At 38.6% G+C, this 26,932-nt stretch overlaps 1 protein-coding gene across 3 annotated transcripts in view; it reads left to right on the top strand.

Annotated features, from left to right (window-relative positions):
- CADM1 (cell adhesion molecule 1) overlaps positions 1-26,932 on the top strand; it is a 636,874-nt gene that overhangs the window by 263,292 nt on the left and 346,650 nt on the right. For all 3 annotated transcript variants that reach the window (XM_053691376.1, XM_053691375.1, XM_053691374.1), the window contains exon 3: positions 3,102-3,251. In XM_053691376.1, coding sequence (XP_053547351.1) covers positions 3,102-3,251 — 150 coding nt within the window. The remainder of the gene's footprint in view (positions 1-3,101; positions 3,252-26,932) is intronic.

The raw sequence follows: 26,932 nt of genomic DNA, 5'->3' as shown, positions 1-26,932 counted from the left end.
ATAGTTTATTGAAAAGAGCAATAAACAAAAGCATAAACAACAATAGTGAAATCCAGAATGTTGGAGCCACAGGTCAGATGCCAAAGCAGGTTGTCAGCTGATCTGGGTCAGGGAACACACAGAGCAGGAACAATATCCGGTGTCGGTACCCAGGAAATCAGTCAGCCAAAGCCAGGGTCATACACGGAAAATGGAAACAAAAATACAGGTGTGCACTTGGTAGGTCTGGATTCACGCAAGGGCGGCGGCAGAATGGACTGGGTGATGGTTATATAGTGAACTGGCGTTACATCATCACTTGGAGACAGGAAGTTGCCAATAGTTGCAGAGGGATGATGTTCACAAGATTGCCCATAAGAGGGCGTGTGAGAGGAACACAGTGTCAGAAATACTGCCAGAAAAGCCAGAAACAGGCCTGCACTCCAAGTAAAACAAGAAAGAGTGAGTAACCCTGACACTGGTTCAGATGGTCCTTGTGCCAGCCTTGAAGGCTTCTTATAAGAAGCAATCTTCTCTCTTAAGGTCCTTTCTTTTATCAACATATCAAAACTTTTTTTTTTTTTACGCCATTTCGCTTAAATACTTCATTCTGTCCCAGAGAGGTTTTGTCTGACAAGGTTATTGTAACCTTGATTTTGGCTTGGAGACCTGTTATCAAACGTATTTTTCATAGGGTATGGAAAACCTTTATTTGCATGGTGTGCCCCAAAGGTTATCACTGGAATTTCTTTTAGAATTTTTTGAGTTCTTGAGTACCTAAAGGAGGTTCTGGATAAAGGTTTGCCAGCTAATTTCCTAAAGGATTAGATTTTGTCTATTTTTGTTTTTTTTATGAGAGAATTGCTACATATTTCTGTATTTCAGACCTTTCTTCTGACTCTGGTCAGCATTTAACCAGCTATTTATCCTTTGAATCTTAATCTGTATTTGAAGTTTTTTTTAGTCATTGCATGGTTTAGACATCTTGGAATGTGGGGCCGTTGTGTTGTGCGTGTGGGTATTGTACACTAGAGCAGTGGGTATTGTACAGTGATAGGTAGGTGGGTTGGTAGTTGTATGTGGGTATTATATATAGGGAGAGGTAGGTGGGTTGGTGGTTGTATATGGGTATTGTAGAGTTATAGGTGGGTGGGTTAGTGGTTCTATGTTGGAATTGTACAGTGAGAGGTAGGTGGGTTGGTGGTTGTGTGTGGGTATTTTACAGTGAAAGATAGGTGGGTTGGTGGTTGTGTGTGGTGTGAGTATTGTACAGTGAGAGGTTGGTGGTTGTGTGTTGGTATTGTACAGTGAGAGGTAGGTGGGTTGAGGGTTGTTTGTGTGTATTGTACAGTAAGAGGTAGGTGGATTAAGGGTTGTATGTGTGTATTGTACAGTGAGATATGGGTGGGTTGGGGGTTGTATGTGTGTATTGTACAGTGAGAGGTAGGTGAGTTAGGGGTTGTATGTATGTATTGTACAGTGAGAGGTAGGTGGGCTGGGGGTTGTGTGTGTGTACTAGTACAGTGAGAGGTAGGTGGACTGTGGGTTGTGTGTGTATTGTATAGTGAGAGGTTGGTGGGTTTGGGTGTGTGTGTATTGTACAGTGAGAGGTAGGTGGGTTGGTGCTTGTGTATGGGTATTGTACAGTGAGAAGTAAGTGGGTTGGTGCTTGTGTGTGTATTGTACAGTGAGAGGTAGATGGGTTGGTGGGTGTGTGTGTTGTACAGTGAGAGGTAGGTGGGTTGGTGGTTGTTTATTGTACATTGAAAGCTAGATGGGTTGGTGGTTGTGTGCATTGTCAATAAAGATAAAATGTTATAAAGCACTGGTAAGGATATGTGATCTTCAGGAATCCAGAAGTTAAAATCCTTGTGACATCAGAGTCCCAACAGTCAGATTTGGTTGGACTGTTGAGACTCTGATGTCACAAGGAGGGTTGGGACTTTGAAATTTACACTCTGCAGCTGTCTGTGAACGCTGTGTTTGGTGATTCTACAGTCGGCTTTGTGTTTTATAATTGTTCCCTTAACCTGAGTGATTTTACTGGAGTAATAAATTGCTTTTTCGTAGTTTGGTGTCCCTTGATTCATCTATACTTTAACACATGAGCTGTTTTACTAAGAGCTAAGTTGTAGATACTTCCACCTCTTTTTTATATAATCTGTTTATACAGGACTTCACTATTTGTTGTTATTTCCTTTTCTTCCAAGGATTTTAACTTCTGGATTCCTGAAGATCACAAATCCTTAACAGTGCTTTATCACATTTTTTTCTTTATTGGTTATATATTTGATTTGTGATATTACAAGTTAACATTTATTTTTTGGTTGTATATATTGTACAGTGAGAGGTAGGTGATTTAATGGTTGTGTGTGTGTTTTGTACAGTGAGAGGTAGGTTGGTTGGTGCTTGTGTGTATTGTACAGTGAGAAGTAGGTGGGTTGGTGGTTGTGTGTGTGTATTGTATAGTGAGAGGTAGGTTAGTTGGTGGTTGTGTGTATTGTACAGTGAGAGGTAGGTGGGTTGGTGGTTGTGTGTGTGTATTGTATAGTGAGAGGTAGGTTAGTTGGTGGTTATGTGTATTGTACAGTGAGAGGTAGGTAGGTTTGTTGGTTGTGTGTATTGTACAGTGAGAGGTAAGTGAGTTGGTGGTTGTGTATGTAGGTGGGTTGGTGGTTGTGTGTGTGTATTGTACAGTGAGAGGTTGGTGGTTGTGTGTGTGTATTGTACAGTGTGAGGTAGTTGGGTTGATGGTTTTTGTATGTGTGTATTGTACAGTGAGAGTTATTTGGTATGGTGTTTTTTATGTGTGTACTGTACAGTGAGAGTTAGTTGGGTTGGTGGTTTTGTGTGTGTGTATTGTACAGTGAGAGGAAGGTGGTTTGGTGGTTTTATGTGTGTATTGTCCACTGGGTGATGGGTTTGCCGACTGAGGTCAGTGCTTATATGTGTTATTCATGGAGCAGACATGTATAATGTAAACTAGTTTGTGTCTGTGCTACACGGTGTTGCATAGAGGTAACTTAAGATTTCCCCTCCAATATTCTCCGCCCCCCCCCCCACCCTATTGTCTATTTCCCTCCTTCCCCACCTTATGACTCCTCCCCCTGTCTTGTTACCAGGGGAGTCCCAGAACCTGGTGACAGAAAATGTGACTGTGGTAGAGGGGGACGTGGCCATTATCAGCTGCCGGGTGAAGAACAACATTGATGACTCTGTTATCCAGTTGCTGAATCCAAACCAGCAAACCATCTATTTCCGTGACTTCAGACGTGAGTTTTTCTAATATAATTTTGTTTGTGCTTTATTTATGTAATGAGCCCCAGCTGGTCTAATTCATATTCTCTTGTATTTGTTGTTAATAATTAGCTCTACTAACACTCAGGGAATGCTCTGCACTACTAATGCCTTGTTTCTTCTGAAGTGCTGGTACTCATCTCTGCTGATACTTCCTGAAGCAAACTGATCACTTGTTTCCCCTCTAGCTGTGAAGGAACATTACTCATCAGTATTGTTACTTATATTCTCTAATGCTTCTAACTGAAGGATACAGATTACATTCAGTACTGTTACTCCTGGGTATTTCTTCTCTATGTGAAGGCTAACCTGTGGTGTGACACATTGATTTACAAACTAATTATTTTTTCTCTCTCTCTCTACTTGAAGGAATATGTACCAACTAACCGTGTTACTCATTAATCTATTATTTCTTGCTTTTGCCTCTAACTTTACAGCCTTTTTACATCATTCTTGTTTGATACACATGCACAGTTTCTTGCCTGGAGTATAAATCTTAATCTTTGGGTTATTTATTGCTAATCCCGAATTCTGTTTTTATACACAAACGGTTTGTTGCACTACTTGCTGATGCAAATAATCTGTTTCTCCCCTAGCACTGAAGACCAAGTGTAGCCACAATGATATCGAAGTATTCACAATCTTTTATTAACCATCACAAGTGGTACATTATTTACTGGTACACCTCCTCTTTCAGTAATGAAATGAGCACTTCCCGTGCACACTGGAGAATCTGTGAAAATCTAATACTGGTACCCCACTTATATCATTAACAAAAGTCTTCATTAATGTAGGATCCGCTTAACGAAGAACCGAATAGTGTGTTTTATATAGAAAACTCGGGTGTATTAGTGTAATAATGATGGCATTGATATCTGGTGGGTATTTTACAAACCATCATAAACATAAGAAAACACTAGAATGCCTGTCTCTATTTCTAATAGTTTAATGACATTTGTTCTACTTCTTCTACAAATGTTACTGTTGATACTATTCCTACTAATACAACAACTGCTGCTAAAGCTGATGTAACTAAAACTATTACTAAATACTGTCCTGCCCTGTATGATTGTAGCCTTTTTGTTTTCTCGCCAGGACAGACAGATCTGGGTAGAGAGATAGCATCATGTAGTTACTCCAGTCTGATGGGCAGGAACCCATATATACTATTCTGTGTGTACTTCATAAAGCAACTCTGTGTGAATGTTGCAATGTCTGGCGTATGTGTTTACTTGATGTGGCTGCTCCAGCTGTGAGTGTGCTCTGGGTTGTGTATTGCTCGATTGTGGCTGTGAATCAGACACCCACCCACTCACAAAATGTATAGGGTCTGCTTGGCTGTCTGGTTCTATTCTGTTTGTCATTGGGAAGCGTTGTTGGAAATAGTTTTCCCTGTCAAGTGGTAAAAGAGACTCATTTTTGTTTATTCAAATGATTAGATTTGTATCATCTTTGGTATACTGGATGGCTGTCGTGGCGCACGCAGAGCCAGTCTTGGGGTGTAAGCAGCAGAGAGTGCGTCACCCTCACAAATACAGAAAGTGAATGCATCTCATGGTCTCACATCTGAGAACATTCCTGTCATTGGAAAACAGGTTATTGTGTTTTCTCTGTGGCCTTGTACTGGGATATTGAGAGAATTTGAGAGGCATATTCCAATCCATCAGACAATACATTTTCAGACGACTTTCACCAGACATATGTAGTTTTCTAGTTTAATATCTTCAGCCTCTTCGATAAAGCATTCTATTTGTGCAGCTTTTTCAATGTTAACATTTTTTTACATGTTCATAAGCTTAATTGTTCCCTGATTTAGTACTAAGCTAAAAATCATCTTCAAATTACACTATCGCCTAGATTTAGAGTTCTGCGTTAGCCGTCAAAACCAGCGTTAGGGGGTTCTAACGCTGGTTTTGGCCGACCGCTGGTATTTAGAGTCTTGTAGGTAAGGGTCTAACGCTCACTTTCCAGCCGCGACTTTTCCATACCGCAGATCCCCTTACGTCAATTGCGTATCCTATCTTTTCAATGGGATCTTTCTAACGCTGGTATTTAGAGTCTTGGCTGAAGTGAGCATTAGAACGACAAAACTCCAGCCGCAGAAAAAAGTCAGGAGTTAAGAGCTTTCTGGGCTAACGCCGGTTCATAAAGCTCTTAACTACTGTGCTCTAAAGTACACTAACACCCATAAACTACCTATGTACCCCTAAACCGAGGCCCCCCCACATCGCCGCCACTGTACTAAAATTTTTTAACCCCTAATCTGCCGACCGCACACCGCCGCAACCTACATTATCCCTATGTACCCCTAATCTGCTGCCCCTAACATCGCCGACACTTACATAATATTTATTAACCCCTAATCTGCCCCCCCAACGTCGCCGCTACCTACCTACACTTATTAACCCCTAATCTGCTGACCGGACCTCACCGCTACTATAATAAATGTATTAACCCCTAATCCGCCTCACTCCCGACTCAAAAACCCTATAATAAATAGTATTAACCCCTAATCTGCCCTCCCTAACATCGCCGACACCTAACTTCAAGTATTAACCCCTAATCTGCCGGCCGGACCTCGCCGCTACTCTAATAAATGTAACCCTTAAAGCTAAGTCTAACCCTAACACTAACACCCCCCTAAGTTAAATATAATTTTTATCTAACAAAATAAATTAACTCTTATTAAATAAATTAATCCTATTTAAAGCTAAATACTTACCTGTAAAATAAACCCTAATATGGCTACAATATAACGAATAATTATATTGTAGCTATTTTAGGATTTATATTTATTTTACAGGCAACTTTGTATTTATTTTAAATAGGTACAATAGCTATTAAATAGTTAATAACTATTTAATAGCTACCTAGTTAAAATAATTACAAAATTACCTGTAAAATAAATCCTAACCTAAGTTACAATTAAACCTAACACTACACTATCAATAAATTAATTACATAAACTACCTACAATTATCTACAATTAAATCAACTAAACTAAATTACAAAAAACAAACAAACACTAAATTACAAAAAATAAAAAAGATTACAAGAATTTTAAACTAATTACACCTACTCTAAGCCCCCTATAAAAATAACAAAGCCCCCCAAAATAAAAAAATGCCCTACCCTATTCTAAAATAAAAATTTAACAGCTCTTTTACCTTACCAGCCCTTAAAAAGGCCTTTTGCGGGGCATGCCCCAAAGAAAACAGCTCTTTTGCATTTAAATAAACATACAATACCCCCCCAACATTACAACCCACCACCCACATACCCCTAATCTAACCCAAACCCCCCTTAAAAAACCTAACACTAAGCCCCTGAAGATTTTCCTACCTTATCTTCACCACGCCGGGTATCACCGATCCGTCCAGAAGAGGGTCCGAAGTCTTCATCCAGGCGGCATCTTCTATCTTCTTCCATCCGGCGTGGAGCGGGACCGTCTTGAAGCAGCCGATGCGGATCCATCCTCATCTTCCGACGACTCCCGACGAATGAAGGTTCCTTTAAGTGACGTCATCCAAGATGGCGTCCCTAGAATTCCGATTGGCTGATAGGATTCTATCAGCCAATCGGAATTAAGGTAGGAAAAATCCGATTGGCTGATCCAATCAGCCAATCAGATTGAGCTCGCATTCTATTGGCTGATCGGAACAGCTGATCGGATAGGGAGATGCCAGTGACCCATATATTCAATGGCCTCATTTAAATACATAAAGTGTAATGTTGATATGAGTTCATTCATGAGATCAAGAGACAATGTGAAAGTGTTGTTTTGAATATGTTATTTGACATAAGATTTATGGAATAGATTAAGCAGATTACAAAGAGAATTTTCTCCATTTCTTGGAAGCACTTCCATAAGCAAGCTTTAGAGCAGTACACTGACAGATCGATATTAAACCAATAAGAATGTTACTTTTGTCATGTGATACACACACCCACTGAATGTGATGATAGCTACATGATTAAGATATAGAAAGGAAGGTTTTTAATTAATCTATTATATCAAACCTTCCCTCCCCCCCTCCCCCATCCCCCTCTTACACACCAAAGAGAATGATCAATGGGGATTGCTAATCAGTACCGGGAATTCTAAATAAAAGCCCAACTGAAAAGATCGATATTAAACCAATCGGAATGCGACCCTCTGTCATGTGACGTACACTCCCACGGAATGTCACAAGAATTATGCATTCAAGACACTAAGGGGAGGTTTTCTACTATACATCCCCATGCTTACATCACAGAATTTGACCAATGAGATTGACAGCCAACACAGGGGCGGGCCGCACCGCCCTCGTGTTTGGCGTTATTTATATGATTAGCTTTAGAAGTTAGAACATATCCTCTGATGTAGAAGGCAGGTTTGATCCATAAGCAACCTTTGAAACATGTTAGGATAAGCGGGAGATTTAATTTTCTTGTGGAGACTATTCTCCCTTTGATGCTATAACGTTTTAGCATAAGAAAGGTATATAAACTATTGCTGCTGCTACCTTGTCATGAGAAGGAGATTCCTTGTGAATTACCATTTTGTGTATGGTATACTGATACCTCATATGTGAATTGAGGTTGAAAATTGTAAGTGAGTTTTACCAATGTTTTAACTAATAAAATAACAAGTTTGCTTTATAAAAAACAATATTGCAATATTTGTTGTTTTTATTTTTTCTGTATATCGATTGCAAATGGCATTGTGATTCAGGAGGATACAATCTCTTTCTGGGGTTTTGAAAGAAGTGGAATTATACACGCATACAAGGAGCCTACGACTAAAGACAACCAACTACTTAGCATCCTATGCGGCACTTACCTCATTTTGATTGAAGTAATTTCTTGTAAGTAGGAAGTCTATTTACTAATCTTGGTTTCTCTTGTAAGGTGTATCCAAGCCACGGATCATCCATTACTTGTGGGATATACTCATCCCCAACAGGAAGTTGCAAGAGGACACCCACAGCAGAGCTGTTATATAGCTCCTCCCCTAACTGTCATAGCCAGTCATTCTCTTGCAACTCTCAACAAGCATGGAGGTAGTAAGAGAGAGTGGTGAAAAATAGTTTGTTTATTTTCTTCAATCAAAAGTTTGTTATTTTTAAATGGTACCGGAGTTGTACTATTTTATCTCAGGCAGAAAATAGAAGAAGAATCTGCCTGAGTTTTCTATGATCTTAGCAGGTTGTAACTAAGATCCATTGCTGTTCTCACTTATGTCTGAGGAGAGAGGTAACTTCAGCGGGAGAATGGCATGCAGTTTACTCTGCTATGAGGTATGTGCAGTTACAATTTTTTCTAGAATTGGAAATGCTAGAAAATGCTGCTGATACCGGATTAATGTAAGTTAAAGGGACATGCCACCCACATATGATTTAGAAAGAGAATGCAATTTTAAACATCTTTCTAATTTACTTATATTATCTAATTTGTTTTATTCTCTTGATATTATTTTATGAAAAGCATATCTAGATATGCTCACTAGCTGCTGATTGGTTGCTGAACATAGAAGCATTGTGTGATTGGCTCACCATGTGCATCGCTTTTTCTTCAACTAAGGATATTTAAAAAATGAAGCAAAATAAATAATGGAAGTAAATAGTAATGTTGTTTAAATTTCTATTCTCTATCTGAATCTTGAAAGAAAGATTTTGGGTTTAGTGGCCCTTTAAGCCTGAATACAGTGATTTAATAGCGACTGGTATCATGCTTACTCTCAGGGGTAATACCCTTATAAAAATGCAATATAAAACGTTTGCTGGCATGTTTAATCGTTTTTATATATGCTTTGGTGATAAAACTTTATTGGGGCCTAGTTTTTTCCACATGGCTGGCTTTATTTTTGCCTAAAAACAGTTTCCTGAGGATTTCCACTGTTATAGTATGAGTGGGAGGGGCCTATTTTAGCGCTTTTTTGCGCAGTTAAAATTACAGACTGAGACATCCAGCTTTCCTCAGAAGTCCCCTGAATGCTATAGGACATCTCTAAAGGGCTCAAAGTCATTTATTGGGGAAGGTAGGGCCACAGCAGAGCTGTGACAGTTTGTTGTAACTGTTAAAAAACGTCTATATCGTTTTTTTGATCCGTTTTTTGAACTAAGGGGTTAATCATCCATTTGCAAGTGGGTGCAATGCTCTGTTAGCTTATTACATACACTGTAAAAATTTTGTTTGATTTACTGCCTTTTTTCACTGTTTTTCAAATTCTGACAAAATTTGTTTCTCTTAAAGGCACAGTACCGTTTTTATATTTGCTTGTTAACTTGATTTAAAGTGTTTTCCAAGCTTGCTAGTCTCATTGCTAGTCTGTACAAATATGTCTGACATAGAGGAAACTCCTTGTTCATTATGTTTAAAAGCCATGGTGGAACCCCCTCTTAGAATGTGTACCAAATGTACTAATTTCACTTTAAGCAATAAAGATCATATTCTGTCTTTAAAAAATGTATCACCAGAGGAATCTGATGAGGGGGAAGTTATGCTGACTAACTCTCCCCACGTGTCAGATCCTTTGACTCCCGCTCAAGGGACTCACGCTCAAATGGCTCCAAGTACATCGAGGGCGCCCATAGCGATTACTTTACAAGACATGGCGGCAGTCATGGATAATACACTGTCAGCGGTATTAGCCAGACTACCTGAATTTAGAGGTAAACAAGATAGCTCTGGGGTTAGACGAAATGCAGAGCATACTGACGCTTTAAGAACCATGTCTGAAACTGCCTCACAATATGCAGAAGCTGAGTAAGGAGAGCTTCAGTCTGTGGGTGATATTTCTGACTCAGGAAAGATACCTGATTCTGATATTTCTACATTTAAAATTAAGCTTGAACACCTCCGCGTGTTGCTCAGGGAGGTTTTAGCTGCTCTGAATGACTGTGATACAATTGCAGTGTGTGTAGACTGGATAAATAATATGCAGTGCCGGTGTGTACTGATGTTTTTCCAATACCTAAAAGATTTACAGAAATTATTAATAAGGAATGGGATAGACCAGGTGTGCCGTTCTCTCCCCCTCCTATTTTTAGAAAAATGTTTCCAATAGACGCCACCACACGGGACTTATGGCAGACAGTCCCTAAGGTGGAGGGAGCAGTTTCTACTCTAGCAAAGCGTACTACTATCCCTGTCGAGTGGCTCAGTGTATGGAAGTAATCGGTTTAATGGTAGCGGCAATGGACATAGTGCCGTTTGCACGCTTACATCTCAGACCGCTGCAACTATGCATGCTCAGTCAGTGGAACGGGGATTACACAGATTTGTCCCCTCTACTAAATCTGGATCAAGAGACCAGGGATTCTCTTCTCTGGTGGCTATCTCGGGTCCATCTGTCCAAAGGTATGACATTTCCCAGGCCAGATTGGACAATTGTAACAACAGATGCCAGCCTTCTAGGTTGGGGTGCAGTCTGGAACTCCCTGAAGGCTCAGGGATCGTGGACTCAGGAGACATTCCTTCCAATAAATATTCTGGAACTGAGAGCGATATTCAATGCTCTTCAGGCTTGGCCTCAGCTAGCGACAATTGAGGTTCGTCAGATTTCAGTCGGACAACATCACGACTGTGGCTTACATCAACCATCAAGGGGGAACAAGGAGTTCCCTAGCGATGTTAGAAGTCTCAAAGATAATTCGCTGGGCAGAGATTCACTCTTGCCACCTATCAGCTATCCATATCCCAGGTGTAGAGAACTGGGAGGCGGACTTTTCATCCAGGGGAGTGGGAACTCCATCTGGAGGTGTTTGCACAATTGATTCATCGTTGGGGCAAACCAGAACTGGATCTCGCCAGAACGCCAAGCTTCCTTGTTACGGATCCAGGTCCAGGGATCCCAAGGCGACGCTGATAGATGCTCTAGCAGCGCCCTGGTCTTTCAACCTGGCTTATGTGTTTCCACCGTTCCCTCTGCTCCCTCGACTGATTGCCAAGTTCAAGCAGGAGAGAGCATCAGTGATTTTGATAGCGCCTGCGTGGCCACGCAGGACCTGGTATGCAGATCTAGTGGACATGTCATCCTTTCCACCATGGACTCTGCCTCTGAGACAGTACCTTCTACTTCAGGGTCCTTTCCACCATCCAAATCTAATTTCTCTGAGACTGACTGCATGGAGATTGAACGCTTGATTTTATCAAAGCATGGCTTCTCCGAGTCAGTCATTGATACCTTAATACAGGCACGAAAGCCTGTCACCAGGAAAATTTATCATAAGATATGGGGTAAATATCTTTACTGGTGTGAATCCAAGGGTTACTCATGGAGTAAGGTCAGGATATTATCCTTTCTCCAAGAAGGTTTGGAAAAAGGATTGTCAGCTAGTTCCTTAAAGGATTTCTGCTCTGTCTATTCTTTTGCACAAGCGTCTGGCAGATGTTCCAGACGTTCAGGCATTTTGTCAGGCTTTAGTTAGAATCAAGCCTGTGTTTAAACCTGTTGCTCCGCCATGGAGCTTAAATTTGGTTCTTAAGGTTCTTCAAGGAGTTCCGTTTGAACCTCTTCATTCCATAGATATCAAAGTTTTATCTTGGAAAGTTCTTTTTTTCGTAGCTATTTCCTCGGCTTGTAGAGTCTCCGAGTTATCTGCCTTACAATGTGATTCTCCTTATCTGATTTTTCATTCGGATAAGGTAGTCCTACGTACCAAACCTGGGTTTTTACCTAAGGTGGTATCTAACAAGAATATCAATCAAGAGATTGTTGTTCCATCCTTGTGTCCTAATCCTTCTTCAAAGAAGGAATGTCTATTACACAATCTGGACGTGGTTCGTGCTTTAAAGTTTTACTTACAAGCTACTAAAGATTTTCGTCAAACATCTGCTTTGTTTGTTGTCTACTCTGAACAGAGGAGAGGTCAAAAGGCTTCGGCAACCTCTATTTCTTTGTTTCTAAGAAGCATAATCCGCTTAGCCTATGAGACTGCTGGACAGCAGCCTCCTGAAAGGATTACAGCTCATTCTACTAGAGCTGTGGCTTCCACTTGGGCCTTCAAAAATGAGGCTTCTGTTGAACAGATTTGCAAGGCGGCGACTTGGTCTTCGCTTCACACTTTTTTCAAAATTCTACAAATTTGATACTTTTGCTTCTTCGGAGGCTATTTTTGGGAGAAAGGTTTTACAGGCGGTGGTACCTGCCTTGTCCCTCCCTTCATCCGTGTACTTTAGCTTTGGTATTGGTATCCCACAAGTAATGGATGATCCGTGGACTGGATACACCTTACAAGAGAAAACACAATTTATGCTTACCTGATAAATTTATTTCTCTTGTGGTGTATCCAGTCCACGGCCCGCCCTGTCGTTTTAAGGCAGGTAATTTTTAAATTTAAACTACAGTCACCACTGCACCCTATGGTTCCTCCTTTCTTGGCTTGTTTTTGGTCGAATGACTGGCTATGACAGTTAGGGGAGGAGCTATATAACAGCTCTGCTGTGGGTGTCCTCTTGCAACTTCCTGTTGGGAATGAGAATATCCCACAAGTAATGGATGATCCGTGGACTGGATACACCACAAGAGAAATAAATTTATCAGGTAAGCATAAATTGTGTTTTCTGTGGGCACACCAACTTACCTGAAGTTTGTTTCATCTGATTCATCTCACGTGGGAACTTTCTTATCTATTCATTTGTTTCTGGACTACAGTTATTTGGACTTATACTATAATACGATATAATATATATATATATATATATATATATATATATATATATATATATATATATATTAGAGATATACATGTTTTAAAGTTTTTATTTAAGTTTGTATTCAATTTTTATTGCATTAACTCTTTGTGCAATTTTATGCATTCATTTGTACCAATTTATTTATTGATCAACGGACCTCATGAATGTTACCTGAATAACTTTCAGCTTTAAGCACTATTTTGTGCCTGTAAACCATTCTTTTTAATATACCGTATATAAATATAATATATGTGTGTGTATATATATATATATATATATATATATATATATATATATATATATATATATATATATATGTGTGTGTATATATACATATATATATATATATATATATATATATATATATATGTGTGTGTGTGTATATATATCTCAGCACTCCTAAATAATTTAACCAAGAAATAATTTTAATTTAAAGCTGGAATATCAATTCCTAAACAAATACCAAAAACAAAAAATAATAAATAATGGACACAAAAAAACCAAGGTCCCCAACCTATCCTCACTCAGACTCACATACAGCATACACTCGCATACAATGCACTTCCCCTTAGGCGTCCCTAAGGGGAAAAATAGAGGCGTCTTTTTAGAAGATACACAGTTCTATGATGTAAATGAATCACTCAGGGGCGTAAAAAGTCGATACTTTGTAATCCAAATAGAAATAATAAGTCACGCTTGATTGAAGCTCATTACAAACATCAGAGGAGTGGTAACAATTGTAATCCAAATGTAATACAACAAACTATCCAACTTGATTGTAGTTTAAGAGCAAAATTCACTGCCCCTGTGTAACCACCATACTCATTGGATACTCTTATCCTTATAGGTCTCACACCTCTAGATACGAAATACGTAAATAAGACTTCGCAGTCCGTAACATGACTTTGTCCCCGGACAATATGTAAACCTCTCTACAACTGAGTTGTGTGGTGCAGTAATAATTGCAGCGTAAATAAAACACAACTGTGAATGTCCCCCAGGCTACCCAGAAAAACCTGTACGCTGTGTCAGCTTGCAATATAGTAGATATAAAGTATACTTGCTTCCGTCCGGCTGCCTGTCGGATGACGCTTAGTCAGTGTGCAGTGTACCTACTCCTGCAAGCAAAGGGAGATATATTTGCTAGAATCCCAGCTGGTTTCCAGTTGAATATCGCTCCGTGAGCGTGATTTACTGCATCCGAATTGTCACATATAGCAGTTGTACGAGGCTATTGGAGATCAGATTAGCATCAGAGGGAGACCTATGTATACAGTGGATTTTCGAAAAGACTGCCTTAGACCAACACTCCAACGCGTGTTTCGGGCTCCGCCCTTTCTCAAGGAGTATGTTGCGTCATAGTGTTCACTGCCTCTTATAGTTCACATCTCGTTAGTGATTGGACTATAGAGAACACACCTTCTTTACGTGAACATCACTCACACACTAAATCTAACATAGCGAACATTAAATGAAGACACTTTATATACAGAAACCCAGTAAAGGGATATGGGAAAATACATTGGGCAATGAGTTCTACTTAATCCATATAGCTAAATCTCATCTGAACTCTTGACCTATCCTGGTACGTTATATGAAGTGATTCGATCATTAGCCAATGTATATACACCAAATGAACAGTAACAGAAAACGGACCAATGTTCATCTATATAACAAATAACGGACCTATGTTCATCTATATAACAAAATCTCATCTATAATGACTGACTCATCTAGATATATGATATTCAAACTACTGGTCAATATTACTAAATAGGTACAATATAAAACATTAGGTAAATGCATTAAACAGTAATTAATATTCATTAGCAAGATTTTACATAATATATCTATAACCATCAGATTATGATCACAACTTGATCGATCAAATAGTATGATAGATAACCACTCTAAACCTTATGCTAACATGCCCAGATATCTCATTCCCATGTAAGATACTCAAATTTTTAGATAAAGGAACCCCAGGATATATCTCTGTTCAGACCCCTAGGGCTAAGTGTATCTAATTTCCTAATCCACTGAGCTTCCTTTCGAAAAAGAGTTCTTTGTCTATCACCCCCTCTTCTAAGTATCGGAGCATCATCCACAATTTGAAACCTAAGTTGACTCTTATTATGTGAATGAGTCAAAAAATGAAAAGCAACTGGAGCATCATAGTCTTCATTATCGATAGCTGCCTTATGTTGTCTAATCCGTTCCTTGACACTCTGTGTGGTCTCACCCACATATGCCAACCCACACGGGCATTTTATAACATAAATTACATAACTTGAGTTACAAGTATATGTGTTCCTAATACTAATCTTACTCCCATTGTGTGGATGTGTTACATAATCACCTTTTATGAGGGAATTACACTGCGCACATCTGTAGCATGGAAATGAACCTTTTTTTTTAAGGGGTAAGGTCGGATTTTTGGAGCCCAAATCCGCCCTAGCAAATTCATCCATCAGGTTTCTATTCCTTTTGTAAGAAAAGAGTGGAGGGTTTTTAAACATTTCAAATGTGTGGGGGTCTTCTTGTAAAAGATACCAATGTTTAGAGATCATAGATCTTAATTTCCTACTGTGTAGACCATATTGTGTAACCAGAGGTACCGAGAATTGAGGTTCATTTCTCCAACATTGGTGTGTCCGGTCCACGGCGTCATCCTTACTTGTGGGAAATATCTCTTCCCCAACAGGAAATGGCAAAGAGTCCCAGCAAAAGCTGTCCATATAGTCCCTCCTAGGCTCCGCCCACCCCAGTCATTCTCTTTGCCGTTGCACAGGCAACATCTCCACGGAGATGGTTAAGAGTATGTGGTGTTTAGTTGTAGTTTTTTTATTCTACTATCAAGAGTTTGTTATTTTAAAATAGTGCTGGTATGTACTATTTACTCTGAAACAGAAAAAGAGGAAGATTTCTGTTTGTGAGAGGAAGATGATATTAGCAGCAGTAACTAAAATCGTTTGATGTTTCCACATAGGACTGTTGAGATGAAGTAACTTCAGTTGGGGGAAACAGTTAGCAGACTTTTCTGCTTAAGGTATGACTAGCCATATTTCTAACAAGACTGTGTAATGCTGGAAGGCTGTCATTTTCCCCTCATGGGGACCGGTAAGCCATTTTCTTAGTCTCAAACAGAATAAAGGGCTTAATATGGGCTATAAAACTGGTAGACACTTTTATGGGCAAAATCGATTGATTTATTTGAGCATTTTATACATGTTTATGTCTGAAATTCACACTTATAAGCTTGGGGAACGTTTTTTAACGTCAGGCACTGAGTTAGACACCTTTCCAGTCAGATGAGAGAAGTGACCAAAATAATAGAATGGGCGGAGGATCACTCCTGCCACCTATCTGCGATCCACATCCCAGGAGTGGAAAACTGGGAGGCGGATTATCTGAGTCGTCAGACATTCCATCCGGGGGAGTGGGAACTTCACCCGGAGATCTTTGCCCAATTAACTCAATTATGGGGCATTCCAGACATGGATCTGATGGCGTCTCGTCAGAACTTCAAGGTTCCTTGCTACGGGTCCAGATCCAGGGATCCCAAGGCGGCTCTAGTGGATGCACTAGTAGCGCCTTGGACCTTCAACCTAGCCTATGTGTTTCCACCGTTTCCTCTCATTCCCAGGCTGGTAACCAGGATCAAGCAGGAGAGGGCCTTGGTGATCTTGATAGCTCCTGCGTGGCCACGCAGGACTTGGTATGCAGACCTGGTAAATATGTCATCGGTTCCACCATGGAAGCTACCTTTGAGACAGGATCTTCTGGTACAGGGTCCATTCGAACATCCAAATCTAGTCTCTCTCCAGCTGACGGCTTGGAAATTGAACGCTTGATTTTATCTAAGCGTGGGTTTTCGGATTCTGTGATAGATACTCTGGTACAAGCCAGAAAACCTGTAACTAGAAAGATTTACCATAAAATATGGAAAACATATATCTGTTGGTGTGAATCCAAGGGATTCTCATGGAGTAAGATTAAGATTCCTAGGATCCTTTCCTTCCTACAAGAGGGTTTGGATAAGGGATTATCAGCGAGTTCTCTAAAGGGACAGATTTCTGCTTTATCTGTCTTGTTACACAAACGACTGGCAGCTGTGCCAGATGTTCAAGCATTTGTTCAGGCTCTGGTTAGGATTAAGCCTGTTTACAGACCTTTGACTCCTCCCTGGAGTTTAAATCTAGTTCTTTCAGTTCTCCAAGGGGTTCCGTTTGAACCTTTACATTCCATAGATATTTAGTTGTTATCTTGGAAAGTTTTGTTTTTGGTTGCTATTTCTTCTGCTAGAAGAGTTTCTGAGTTATCTGCTCTGCAGTGTTCTCCGCCCTATCTGGTGTTTCATTCAGATAAGGTTGTTTTGCGTACTAAGCCTGGTTTTCTTCCAAAGGTTGTTTCCAACAAAAATATTAACGAGGAGATAGTTGTACCTTCTTTGTGTCCGAATCCAGTTTCAAAGAAGGAACGTTTGTTACACAATTTAGACGTAGTCCGTGCTCTAAAATTCTATTTAGAAGCTACAAAAGAGTTCAGACAAACATCTTCTCTGTTTGTCGTCTATTCTGGTAAAAGGAGAGGTCAAAAAGCGACTGCTACCTCTTTCCTTTTGGCTTAAAAGCATCATCCGATTGGCTTACAAGACTGCCGGACGGCAGCCTCCTGAAAGAATCACAGCTCACTCTACTAGGGCTGTGGCTTCCACATGGGCCTTCAAGAATGAGGCTTCTGTTGATCAGATATGTAAGGCAGCGACTTGGTCTTCACTGCACACTTTTGCCAAATTTTACAAATTTGATACTTTTGCTTCTTCGGAGGCTATTTTTGGGAGAAAGGTTTTGCAAGCCGTGGTGCCTTCTGTTTAGGTAACCTGATTTGCTCCCTCCCTTCATCCGTGTCCTAAAGCTTTGGTATTGGTTCCCACAAGTAAGGATGACGCCGTGGACCGGACACACCAATGTTGGAGAAAACAGAATTTATGCTTACCTGATAAATTGCTTTCTCCAACGGTGTGTCCGGTCCATGGCCCGCCCTGGTTTTTTAATCAGGTTTGATTAATTATTTTCTCTAACTACAGTCACCACGGCACCCTATGGTTTCTCCTGTTTTTTTCCTCCTGTCCGTCGGTCGAATGACTGGGGTGGGCGGAGCCTAGGAGGGACTATATGGACAGCTTTTGCTGGGACTCTTTGCCATTTCCTGTTGGGGAAGAGATATTTCCCACAAGTAAGGATGATATTCTGTTTTTTCTGTTTAGAAGCTAGCAATGATTCTCTATTACTCTGTTGAACTCTAATGAGGTTGTCCTGTATGACCTCTTCAGGATAACCCCTAGCTCTAAACTTATCAGCCATCTGTCCTAATCGTAATTGTGCCTGCAAAGGATCCGTCACAATAAGTTTTGTTCCAGTAGTTGACTGTAAGGTAGGTTTTTAATCAAAGCTGGTGGATGGAAACTATCATACTGTAATAGATTGTTTCTATCTGTGGTTTTACTGAAAATATCACATTCCAGTGTACTGCCTTTTTTAATGACCATAGTATCTTGAAAACTTACTTGCTCAACACTATATTCCATGGTAAATTTAAAAAAATCTGTAAAATTATTCAACTTGTCAACAAATGTATTTAGTGATAATAGGTCTCCTGTCCATATAAAAAATATGTCGTCTATATACCTGTACCTGAGCTGATTTGTTCTGGGTGTGGGCTGCTGACTGAAACTAACTCGTTGAAAGTATGTAGCAGTCAGATTCCAGATTTTTTACTATTCAATTCATTTCATTTTATCTTTATCATTTAAAATAAATCGTCATTTTTCTGGTTATCCAAACGATCTGGAATCTGACTGCTACATACTTTCAACAAGTTAGTTTCAGTCAGCAGCTCAGACCCAGAACAAATCAGCTTTGGTTTTAGTATATTGTATGATCCTCTTTTTGTGTTTTATGCTTTTAAACATACAAATAAACTTTGACTTTTAAGCATTAGGACTATTTGTAGTGCTGCTCCACATTAGACAGTTCCCTTCAAACAGAGCTGTGCTCTGGCTGCACTGTGTAAGTTTTTCTTAGCACAGTGCATCCAGAGCAAAGTGCTGTTTGAAGTGAGCAGTCAAATATGCAGTAGCGCTGCAAAGCAGCAGCGCATTGCTTGTTGACTTGCTCTCAGAGAAAAAAATCTCAAACCCGCACCCTAGTCTTTCCCAGTCTGCAAAGCGGTTTATTCTGAATGTAAGACTTTAGTATGAGCTTTGCATCTTTTTATTACTACATTTCTATGTTAGACCAAGAGAAAAGGAAACAGATTTATTCAAGAGACATTTTAAAATTTTATTTTTTTGAATGCAGCTAATTTGCAATGCAATTTTAAACTGCTGCACTATATTATACAACGTTAAAAATTGCTTTATTCTTCAGTTAATCAACACATTGCAATTGAACTGGTGCCTTAGTGTAACTGTCTAATTTAAAATTGAATTTTATTTAAAAATAACCTGCAGAAAATTTTTCACTAAAAAAAAATCTCATCGCAGAAAGTGAAGAGAAGTTCTGCCTCTGGAGTAATGTGTGTGTATAAAATGTTCGTGTTTTTATTTGTGTAAATATGTATATGCTCACATATGTACATATATACACTTATAAACACATAAATACACATGGATACACTTATATAGACATAAATATACACTTTTGAGCCTTTCACATTCAAATACCTTGAAACATGAAATTTCATTGTTATTCTTTTTTAATATGTTTAATGTGTTTTGAATAGAAATACTTTAAATAGAAAAACAGTTTTTTAATTTAAAATAAATACTTTATGTATCTGTTTATATATATATATATATATATATATATATATATACACTTATAAACACATAAATACACATGGATACACTTATATAGACATAAATATACACTTTTGAGCCTTTCACATTCAAATACCTTGAAACATGAAATTTCATTGTTATTCTTTTTTAATATGTTTAATGTGTTTTGAATAGAAATACTTTAAATAGAAAAACAGTTTTTTAATTTTAATTTTTTTTTTTAAATACTTTATGTATCTGTTTGTGTGTATGTATGCATGCATGCATGCATGCATGTATGTATGTATGTATGTATGTATGTATACATATATATATATATATATATATATATATATATATATATATATATATATATATATATATATATATACCCGAACTACAGCACTTGAAAGAATATTTAGATAAGAACTTAAATAAGGGCTTCATACGTTCCTCTACTTCTTCTGCAGCTGCTGCCATGCTTTATGTCCGTAGCAAAGATGTCCTATAACAGACTACAGAGAGAGTGAAGGAACAGTCTAGTTCTAAACAAACTTTCATGATTCAGATAGGGCATGTAATTTTGAAGAATGTTCCAATTTACTTCTATCACCAATTTTGCTTTGTTCTTTTGGTATTCTTAGTTGAAAATTAATTTCTAAGCACTTGAAGGCCGCCTCTTATCGCAGGGCATTTTGACAGATTTTTTTTAAATTTTTTATTAACAAGAATTTTTATTGAGGTTTCCAAAACATACATGAAATAAGAAGACTTTAATACTGCAAGAATGTTACTTTTTAGACCAATATAAGAATTTGCATCTCCATTAACATATGAATTGTAAACATTTATAGGATAATAGCATACATGAAAAATCAAATATCTGTCACTAAGTTTTAGTGAAACCAACTAATGGAGTGTGCAATGCGAGTAAGTTTAAATAAAGATACAATGAAGAATAGTCTAAATTAATGTTGAGTCTATGTGAGTGGGACCTCATTTTCTGTTGTATACATTTTAATTATAGTAACTATATGATATTATATAGTATATAGTAGTACATATAAAATTGGGGAGAATCAGCAGGCAAGAGCTGCTCTAAGTTAGAGGGGAAGGGGGGGCGGGCAATCTAATTGTTGATATAAGTAATGGGTAATTAGGGGGCTAGTATTGAGCTCCCAATGCAACAAATTAAATTGGACTTTGTGGATTAGCAGAAAATAGGAGCCTTTTAGTATGAGGAATAGTTGTGTTGGGACGGAGGTTGGCTGGTGAGTTGAAATATGTATCAGTTGAGTAACCACACACTTTCGGGTTAAGTTGGTCAGACATGGGGTCTAGCTTAGAACAGTAGATACCAAGAGGTTTGCTAGATCTCAAAACATAGGAGTGATTTCCTTACCACAATGATAACTTATTTATACAATGATAGTAAGTCAAATAATGATGAGGTAGGTATAACTGAGGCCTCTTTTTTATAATTATGAGAACCTCCTAATAACTTAGAGGTTAAGTGAGAAAACAGTGAGGTAAAGTGTGTAGGTGTTGTCTGGGGAGCATATTTGGTAGATCAACATAATACAAAAATAACGCAACTGAACAGGGATTAATCTGTTTCCAACCTGGTATATATAATCTACAAAACTGAGCTTTATGGTATGCATGTTTAAGAAAAATAGGAGGTTGCCACAAGAGCATAGGCCCTATACCCTGCGGCAAGAGGCTTGCATTTCTACCAACCAGCTCTGCATATTAAGCGGTTGTCATTTTTATGTATCTATTACCCAGTGGGTCTAGGACAAGGTAAATTTTCTATATGATTTCACCCCAGTCTTCAACCATATTACTACATTACCCTCAGTGCTTATGTTAACATATTAGCTGTTAAATGTAGCCTAAAGCAAATTAGATTCTGATATAGGCAGTACCTAACAGTGTTGCTGCTGTAGTATACATTATACATTACTAGTCTTTAATATTTAGTATAAACCTGACATAGATTGCGCTCTGATACCAGCTAGCTTGAACCGTTGCTGGATGTCCTTGTGAGGTACTATGTCCTGCAGGTAATATTCTGAATTCAATCTAAATATAGTATAGGCAATGATCCTTCAAACTCACTTAATTAAAGGAATAAACAATAAAGCAAAAAGGGGTTAAACATTACAGATAACTAAGTCTCCAATCCACTTCAATGAGGATATTATGTTTAACCCATATCTCTGGGCAGCAGAAACTCTTTCCGATGCTATTAGTAGGTTCTGGTAGGTTGCCGGTAACAGATTGTGGGCTCAGTATTCCTCTCTCGGCACTGAGCTCTAGTTTCAGGGCTTCAGTCAAGAGATTGTGACTGTTGTGACTAATAGAGGCAAGTAGCAGATGTATGAACCTCGTAGCAAGAACTTTCTGTTCATGTGTAGATCTCAACCCCTTAAACTTGCTCATAGACTGCCGCCGTTTGGATCTCCAATATTTTATCCAGTAAGTAGGGTACTTTGGTGAGAGAGCCGTAGACCTGTCACAGGTAGGCTTAGCATTCAACTTTACTACATGCATCCGCCATGCGGCGGGTGTCAGCTTCATCTTGTTATATGCAGGATGTATGATTGGACATCTGCTCGGATAAGCATGGTGAACACCTTGTGAATGCTCTAAGGGGAGTAGCGTTTTCTGCAGAGTTGATTTTTTAATGGGTCAGGCAGTCACTATCTCCACAGGGTGATCATGTAAGCTGTTGCCAGCTCGATCTTTGGCTGGTGGGTTGGATAATGAGGCAGTGTGACCTTCTCCACAGTTAGTTGAATTCCGTATTGCACTCGACACTGGAAAAACGTCATGTAGTAGGCTAGTGAAATGAGAATCAGATTTTCGGATCAAGGCTTCAATTGATGCTTTGATTTTACTCTCCATCTTATTTCAGTTAGCCATAGATTCCCTTGAGGGTAGTTGTTCACGGGCTATGCTGGATGAGCACTGGATAAGATGGCTACTTGCGCCACACAGATGTGACCCGTGGCTGACTCTGTTGCAGGCACTGGACTTGGTCACAAAAGATGTCTTGTAGTCTCTGGGGATCTTATTTAGGTTTTAGGCCCCCTATTACTGCTAATGGAGCTGGGCTGAATGGCAAATATATGATTAAAAGTAGTTTCTAGCTGGAGCTTTACAAACTTGCAACCATTCAGCTCCAGACCTAGCTCTGCCCCCGATTTTTTTTCACCACTAGAGGGTGTTAGTTCATGTGTTTCATATAGATAACACTGTGCTCACGCACGTGGAGTTACTAGGAGCCAGCACTGGTTGGCTAAAATGGAAGTCTGTCAAAAGAACTGAATAAAAGGGGCAGTTTGCAGAGGCTTAGATACAAGATAATAACAGTAAAAAGTGTATTAATATAACTGTGTTGGTTATGCAAAACTAGGGAATGGGTTGTAAAGGGATTGTCTATCTTTTTAAAACAATACATATTTTGGTGTAAACTGTCCCTTTAATAAATGTACTATTAAAAAACAGGTATCCACTTTCCCTGATTCCTGAACTACTCAAAAGATTACAAATAGCCACTTTTTTCCCTAAATTAGATTTAAACGGAGCTTACAACCTAATTAGGATTAAGAGTGGAAACAAATGAAAGACAGTCTTTAGAATACAATATGGTCTATATGAATATACTATTATGCCATTCGACTTGTGTAACGCCCCTGCCACATTCCAGTTTTTCATTAATGATGTCTTCAGGTAACTTTTAGATGTATGCGTAGTGATGTATCTGGATGATATCCTGATTTATTCCTCTAAATAAAGCCTCTAATTAAGCTGGACAGATAGCTCATTGTGCTAATGCATTGTTACAGAGATCTGTGGCAACAAGGGTTGCAGGTTCGATCCCAGCAAGGTCCACTCAGCCTTTCATCCTTCCTAGGTGGGTAAAATGAGTACCATTAAGTTGGGTAATAATTATCCCTGTTATCAGTGCTGCAAGTCGATTAAGTTTACGGTTGTGTGCTATACAAGTATCCAATTATTTATTAATATGGAAGACCATCTCAAACATATCCCGTTTACACACAACATCATTTATATGCTAAGTTACAAATTTCTTGGTTACATCATATCCCCACAAGGTATCCAAAATGGATAGAAAAGAGAAGTGGTAGGAGAAAAAGTGCAAAAGGATGCTTAAACCTATATGAGTATGTCTTTTAGAAAGGAAAAATATTGCTTCCAATACTTATTTAAACTAAAAATGAAGTCTTTTTGCTAAATTATGCCATGAAGAAAACGGATTGTATCCATGTGTTAATGCCTAAGAGTATTTAAGACAGACAGCTAAAAGTACTGATTCAAATAAATTATATTTAATATGTTAAAATAAATGGTCTAAATATTTCTAGTCATAGGCTCATTAATATAAAAAATATAAATTTGTTATAAATGGTCTAAACGTTTCTAGTCATAGGCTCATTAATATAAAAAATGTAAATTTGTTACAGTAAATACAGAGCGAAGGTCTCCTTATTGTGATAATAGGAATGTCCCTTGGTGTAAAGGTGTTAAAGGTAGTACTTACTGTCTGCCTCAAGCTTATCCCGCAGACCGGTCCTGGAGCCTGTCAGTAGTTTACCTTGTAACTCGTGCGAGACTAATCCTTTTTTTGCTGTTCCTTGGCTCTGCGGTCCTGCGTGTGCTCTCTGAGGTCAGAGCAGTAGCTTGCAGTTACTTTGATAAATTTTATCAGCGGTTTGTCAACGTCAGCAGCTATCAGCTTTAGTGGTACACACGCTGTTTCCTGGTATCTCCAAATATGTTCTCAAGTGATGATCAGCAGTTAAAGCTACGTGTTTCATCTGTGTAGTTGACCTTTTTCAAGCTATAGCTATATATGTATAGCTTGAAAAAGGCCAACTACACAGCTGAAACGCATAGCTTTAACTGCTGATCATCACTTGAGAACATATTTGGAGATACCAGGAAACAGCGTGTGTACCGCTAAAGCTGATAGCTGCTGACGCTGACAAACCGCTGATAAAATTTATCGAAGTAACTGCAAGCTACTGCTCTGACCTCAGAGAGCACACGCAGGACCTCAGAGCCAAGGAACAGCAAAAAAAGAATTAGTCTGTGAACACAGACCGGAAACATCTCCACATGAGTTACAAGGTAAACTACTGACAGGCTCCAGGACCGGTCTGCGGGATAAGCTTGAGGCAGACAGTAAGTATTACCTTTAACACCTTTACACCAAGGGACAATCCTATTATCAAAAATAGAGAGAAAGAACAGAAGCATTAATATGGCACACTTGGGGGGTATTGTCATCTCATACATGTAGGGTTGGTGAGTTCATTGTGTAGAGAAATGAATTAAATTAAAACTTAACCTTTATTAAGTACATAAATAAAATAGTTCAAGTGTTGTGGACCATGCCACTTTTAATAAAAACGTTGCATCAAGTTATGTTGAAATCAGAAAGAAAATAAAGTACAAAAGAATATGGCACTGTGTGCTCTCTGGTAAAGGAGTACCCTCCTATATGTCACAATTAAGTAAATTTGTCTAATGAGGGGAAAACTAAAAATCTGCTATAAATTATTATGTAAATGAAACCGCAGCGGGCTCAGAGGTAAATGTGGAAGACAGCACTATTGCTATATATATGTCAGTTGCCTATATTCAATGAGTAGAAAAGTATCAGTCTCCACAATCCCCTTACTGCCAATTTAGCTGCACATTACCACCTATGTAGGTGCCCAAAGTGGGCCAACAAATTACCATAAGATATAAGGTTTCCCCAATTAAGTTTACCCCGTTTTCTATATTCTAAGACTAAATTCACAAAGAGCAGCAGTGCAAACGGCCTAACGCGCGTTTCGCATATGCTTTATCAAAGGCTAACCCGATCACCACCCGGGGTTTCCTTAAAAAGGTCCATCGGCCAATCCTATGTTGCTAGTCTGATAGACAGATCAAGTTGACCAATCGCGTGAAGCCATCCGCGATTGGCTTAGGCAGAGGGTGTGTGCCGTTCTTCCAATAGTGTGCGGAGAGATGATGACGTGGGCGTAAGCACGCCCCCCTGTCACAATACTCAATTCCGCTTTACACTACGAACGGCCAGATAGAGGGAGATGTTTTAGGACAAAAGCGCTATACGCTTACTATGATATAGATCCTCAATCCTTTTATTAGATTATGTTCTTGAATTTAACAGTATAGCGACAACACGATCAAAATTACTGCCAGAGTATTAACATTGTTAAGATATATCATTGTTAGTTTGTTAGGGGATTTTGATGTACTCCTATAAGTTTATATGTTATATATACATACGATTGTCTTGGATTACCTAAAGATGTATTTTTAAGTATTCATAAATGAATAATCATTATGGCCCATACCATCCATTAGACATCATGACTTAAAGAGTTAATAGGTTAAAATTATAATAAAACCATAATTGTTATAACCGTGATATTTCTTATTATTCATGTCTTAACAGATTTTGTACAGTTATATACACAATTATTATATTTTAACAGATTGTCACTAATGTTTTTAAATAGAGGGGACATAATTGTCATAACATATAGTTCATTCATAAGAGATTTCTCTTCATTTATAGCCCCCTTTCCCCTCCAACATGAACCAGATTCCTAAGTTTAATAGGGATACGGTAAGATTATTAATAATCTATGGATAGACAGGGACACACAATACAACTCTTATAGTCCCTTTAGGTATCCGTTATATCCTTATATGCATATATAGGAGCAGATTATCCCATAGATTAGCAATTAAATCGTTATTTAAACATAAGATGGTCTTGCTTAGACATCAGATCTTAAAACTCGAATTATGAGAGAAGAGTTATTTATATTGATATTCATATTTACTCAGAACTTTACTTTTATCAGGGATCACAGGGGTATTAGGTACTCTATATTAGGATCTTTATCCAGGATGTACCCAAAAGTAATTCTAAGAGATAGGAAGATGTCTTTGAGGGTTTGATTGTATATGTGCAGATTCTACTCCAGAAATGCACTGAAAGTTAACATTTCATTTAGCCCCTTAGGACTCATGGTTTGTAGTCTAAAAATCCATTTTGTCTCTGCTTTAAGGAGTGCATTTTCAATGTTCCCTCCTCTTATTCCT

The sequence above is a fragment of the Bombina bombina genome, chromosome 8 (genome assembly GCF_027579735.1).
Source record: "Bombina bombina isolate aBomBom1 chromosome 8, aBomBom1.pri, whole genome shotgun sequence".
NCBI lineage: Eukaryota > Metazoa > Chordata > Amphibia > Anura > Bombinatoridae > Bombina > Bombina bombina.
This window is presented reverse-complemented; position numbering and strand designations above follow the sequence as displayed.